This window comes from Acanthisitta chloris, unplaced genomic scaffold, assembly GCF_000695815.1.
Source record: "Acanthisitta chloris isolate BGI_N310 unplaced genomic scaffold, ASM69581v1 scaffold41818, whole genome shotgun sequence".
Taxonomy (NCBI): Eukaryota; Metazoa; Chordata; class Aves; order Passeriformes; family Acanthisittidae; genus Acanthisitta; species Acanthisitta chloris.
In genome coordinates, this window is record NW_008688289.1 from 306 (window position 1) to 4425 (window position 4120).

General features: G+C 56.0%; 1 protein-coding gene across 1 annotated transcript; it reads left to right on the forward strand.

Annotated features, from left to right (window-relative positions):
• Positions 1 to 1329: 1329 nt before the first annotated feature.
• Positions 1330 to 3858, forward strand: HBEGF (heparin-binding EGF-like growth factor; the record flags this gene model as incomplete). The annotated part of the gene is made up of 3 exons (XM_009080951.1): positions 1330 to 1507; positions 3494 to 3649; positions 3763 to 3858. Coding segments are annotated over 3 exons (407 nt in total), but the record flags the coding sequence as incomplete, so codon positions are not given.
• Positions 3859 to 4120: the final 262 nt, after the last annotated feature.

A 4120-nucleotide genomic window follows, 5' to 3' on the forward strand; every position in this document is an offset into this window, starting at 1 on the left:
GGTCTGGGCTGACCCTCGGTTGCGGGACAGGCTGGGAGCACCGCGGAGGGTTGGGCTTGGTGTGACTGTCGCAGAGATCTGCCCTTTGTGTGATGGCACCTTCCCCTGTGCCGCAGCTGCTGTAGTGCCTGAGCAGTGGGAGCTGCATCGCACCTTGGCTGGACTTTGTCTACTAGCAAGACCTTCCCAACCTCTGACTGTCCAATGCGATAGTGCCCTGAGGATGGGGTCAGGGGAGTGGTTGGGGGTCAGCAGGACTCTGTCTGCTGGCTGTGGCCAGGAGATAATCTGAAGGGCAAGGGATGGGATGGCCTCCACTGCCAGCCTCATTCAGGGGTTTCTCTGAGCCGCAGAGGTTCCTGGAGTATTGGTTTTCTCCAGGCACAGCATGCAAGATGTCGCAATAACTCTGTTAGGTGTGCGACAGGTGTGCACCAGCACGAGAGGCGCTGGTTCTGTCAGGAAGTGACTGAGTAGGAATTGGGCAGGTTACAACTCGCCAGGTTGGACTCTGCTGCCCTCTCCTCCCCCAGCAGCACAGCACTTAGTTCACGCTTCCCGGGCTCACGGGAGTTATTGTGTACTGTGGTTCACAGGAAGCTGTGACTGTTCTCTAGCACCTCAGCACCTTGTGAGATCAAGCTGGGGTCTGATTTTTTTCAGGCATTTGCACATCTTAAAAACCATTCTGGTACTGTTGCTAGTGTTTGTCTGTGCCTGGGCGAGGAGATTGGTGTTCTAGTTCCCACCAACCCTGTGGGGTGTTGGCCTGGCACCAAAAGTCACTGGTCACTGCACCACAATTAAAACATACCATTATAATCCATGGGAACACTGCCCTTGCAGTCTCTTTGGCTCTGCAAAGTCAAAACTTAACTCAGGCTTGCTCTCTTAATCCTGCCCTGGGGTGTGCAATGCATCCTTGTGCCCACGGGAAGGAGAGTCCATCAGAGCCATGAATAGGGTCTTACAAAAGCCTGCACTTTTGTAATAAAGGCCAGATAAAGGGGCAATTAGCAATGTTCTGTGTTCAGTGGAAACTGGTGCATATAATAGCAGCATTTGAGATGTATAAAGCTCTGTTGCCCAACTCCTTTCTTTCCTTGAGAATTGTTCTTATGAATCGGAAAGGCCATGATATTTGCGAGGAGCTGAAAAAAAAAAAAGCCCCCTCCAACCCCCCAGCTTGGGGGCAGCTCCCAGCACAAAGGGCAGTGGGGGCCAGGGCTGAGCAGCCACAGCAGCCCTGGGATGCTGCTCTGCCTTTCCTCCGTCTGGCACGTGCTACTGATCTGACCGCTGTTCTCTCTTTCCCAAATTGTTTTCCAGTTGCCTTCCTGTCAAAGCCTCAAGGCCTGGTAACTCCCAAGAAGAAAGGGAACGGGAATAAAAGAAGAAAAGGCAAAGGCCTGGGGAAGAAGAGAGACCCATGCCTGCGGAAATACAAGGATTTCTGTATTCACGGCGAGTGCAAGTACATCCGAGAGCTGGGAGCTCCCTCTTGCATGTGAGTTGCTGGCGTGTGCCTGTGCCGGGGGAGCCTTAGTCACGGTTCCTTCAATTCTCTGAGCTGGGCAGAGGAAAAGCAGAGGAGATATTTTTAGTGCATGATCCCCATCTGTGCAGAGATGGCTCTGACTCGGCCTCTTCCTTGTGCTTCTCGAGCAATGTCCATCCCCCACCAGAACCTGTCACAGCCCTGGACTCCTTCCCTGCCTGCACGGTGAGCTCTGGCTGAGCTGCTGTGCAGGGATCTGCAGTGCTGGGGGCTGCAGAACGGTGTGCAGGGCTGGGGTCTGGCAGCCAAGGGCTTCTGCAGGTCTGGTTTGGGAGGCTTCATACTGACCTTGTCACCCTGCATCACCCTGTCCCTTGCTCTGAGAGTTCAGGGCTCCTGTGGCTGGTGGGGTGTACTGGGGCAGGCAGAAGGAGCATCTCTGCCATGGCCGCAGCCAAGGTGGATTGCAGGTTCACCATTTGCCAAAGCCATGCCCAAGCTGCCCCTTGGCCATGATAGACAGGGCTGTGTATCCCCATTTGCCCACCCTCCTGGGGTGCAGGTAGAGAGCAGGGACTAGACAAGGCAAGTGGAAGAGAAAGCATTTGCCTGCTGCCGTGGCACCTGGGTACAGCACTGCTGCCATGGGAAATACCCAGGGGTGCACATTTGATCCCTGCTGACGTGGGCTGGAGTTGAGCTGGCAGATATGTAAGAGGCTTTGTTCTTTACTATCAATCCTCTGAGCCACCCAGCCCTGAGCCCAGGGAAAATAATAGCTCCGTGGCTTATGGTGCCCACAGGATCTTGTGCCCTGGAATCTGCAGGGATCAAGCTCCACAGAGCCCTCTAACCCCCTAGCTTCTCTCTGTGGAAGCTATCATGAAGTTGGGCTCTTGCATGGAGGACTCGGGGCTGCCAGTGAGGGGAGATCTCTGCTGGCTCTGCTGTGACCCAGTACACTGTGGGATGCAGCACCCCTGCTGGGACTGGGACAGCCAAGTGTCCCCTGCCCAGTCTGATCAGTGGGGCTGGGAGAATCCCTGGGACATGGGCAAGCAGGAGAGGTTTGGGGGCTGGCTGGGGCTCTCCAGCCTGGTGGCCCATCTCTAGTTGACATCCCCTAGAGCCATCATGGTTTTTGGGAACAGCAACCAGCTGCCCCAGTCCCCTCTGATAAAGAGACTTTGTGTTGACTGGTGTCATTCAGTTGTGGCTGCTCTTGGTGGCTGGCTGCCCATCTCACAGGGTCTCCTGGAGTGCTGCTTCCTTGGGCTGGTCTCCAGGGTACAGAGTGGGTGAGGATGCTGCTGGGCTGGGTCCTGCACATCTGCCTTGTGCCCAGCCTTACTGCTGTGCCTGGGAGCTGATGCTGGCATGTGGCATTGTGAGCCTGGGAGGAGGGCTGGGCTGAGACCCAGCTTGGAGACCAGCCCAAGGGTCAGTGGTGCTGGACATAGAGGGATATATATATATATCTAGTCACATCAGTGTGCTGTGGCTTGGGGAGGGCTGGAAGCCTCACAGCCCTGTGAGGAGCGTTATTTCTGTTACATGAGTAACCTCTCGAGTTTGCAGGGAGGGGTATGGCTCTCCTACAATTGCCCTCTTGGCTGTCAGGGTGTGTGTGGACATCCTGCTCCATGGGAAGCACTGGGCCCTGGGCCAGCTGCCTTGCTGCTCCCTTCCCACTTCCAGGAGTGGTCTGAGCAGCCTGGGGATGACTGGGAAGAGCACGGACCCTGGTGCTTTCTACTGGGAGGAGCTCAACCTTTCTAGGAGTCTTCATTTGATACAGGAGAAACTTAATTTACCAGTACCAGGGAGGTGATGGTTACACCAGACCTCCCAGCTGGAGGGTTGCAGGGACCAAGGGGAACAGGCAGGGTGCTGGCTAAGGCTGAGCACATAGGCATCTCCTTGCCATGGGGTGTGGGGGACACAGTGATCTCCTGTGCTTGTTCACCACCATTTAAGACTTTCCTTCTCTCCTAGATGCCAGCCAGGGTATCATGGAGAGCGCTGCCACGGCCTCTTGCTGCCGGTGGAGCACCCGCGCAGTGCCTACGACCACACCACAGCACTGGCAGTTGTTGCTGTTGTCCTGTCCTCCCTGTGTCTCGTCATCATCGCAGCCCTGCTGATGCTCAGGTGAGTGGGATGGATCTGAGCTCTCAGATCCATATCTCTGGGAATACCATGTGCAAGAGGAGGGTGGCAGAGACTTCTCCATGCCCTGAGCATCCCTTTGCTTGGCCTCACAGGTGTCACAAGAGGGGTGGCTACGATGTAGAAAACGAAGAGAAAATCAAGCTGGGCATCACTGTGAATCACTGAGGATGCCAGGTGCTGGCGAGGTGAGTCCTTGGCTGGGCATGGGGCAGCAGTGGGGCTGGTGGGCACCTGGGAGCTCTGCTGTTCACACAGGCTGTGGCTGCTATGCAGACCCTGTGCCAGAGCCAGGCAGGAGCTGAAGGCAACCTGAGCCTGGAGGAGCAGCTGGTCAGATTTGGCCTGAGAGCCTGGGCTGCTCTGTGGGGCTCCAGCCTTCTTTCTTCCCTTTCCCACTCAAGTCCCTGTCTCCTGACACCCTCCCACCCTGCTACCTCCTCCTTTCTAACC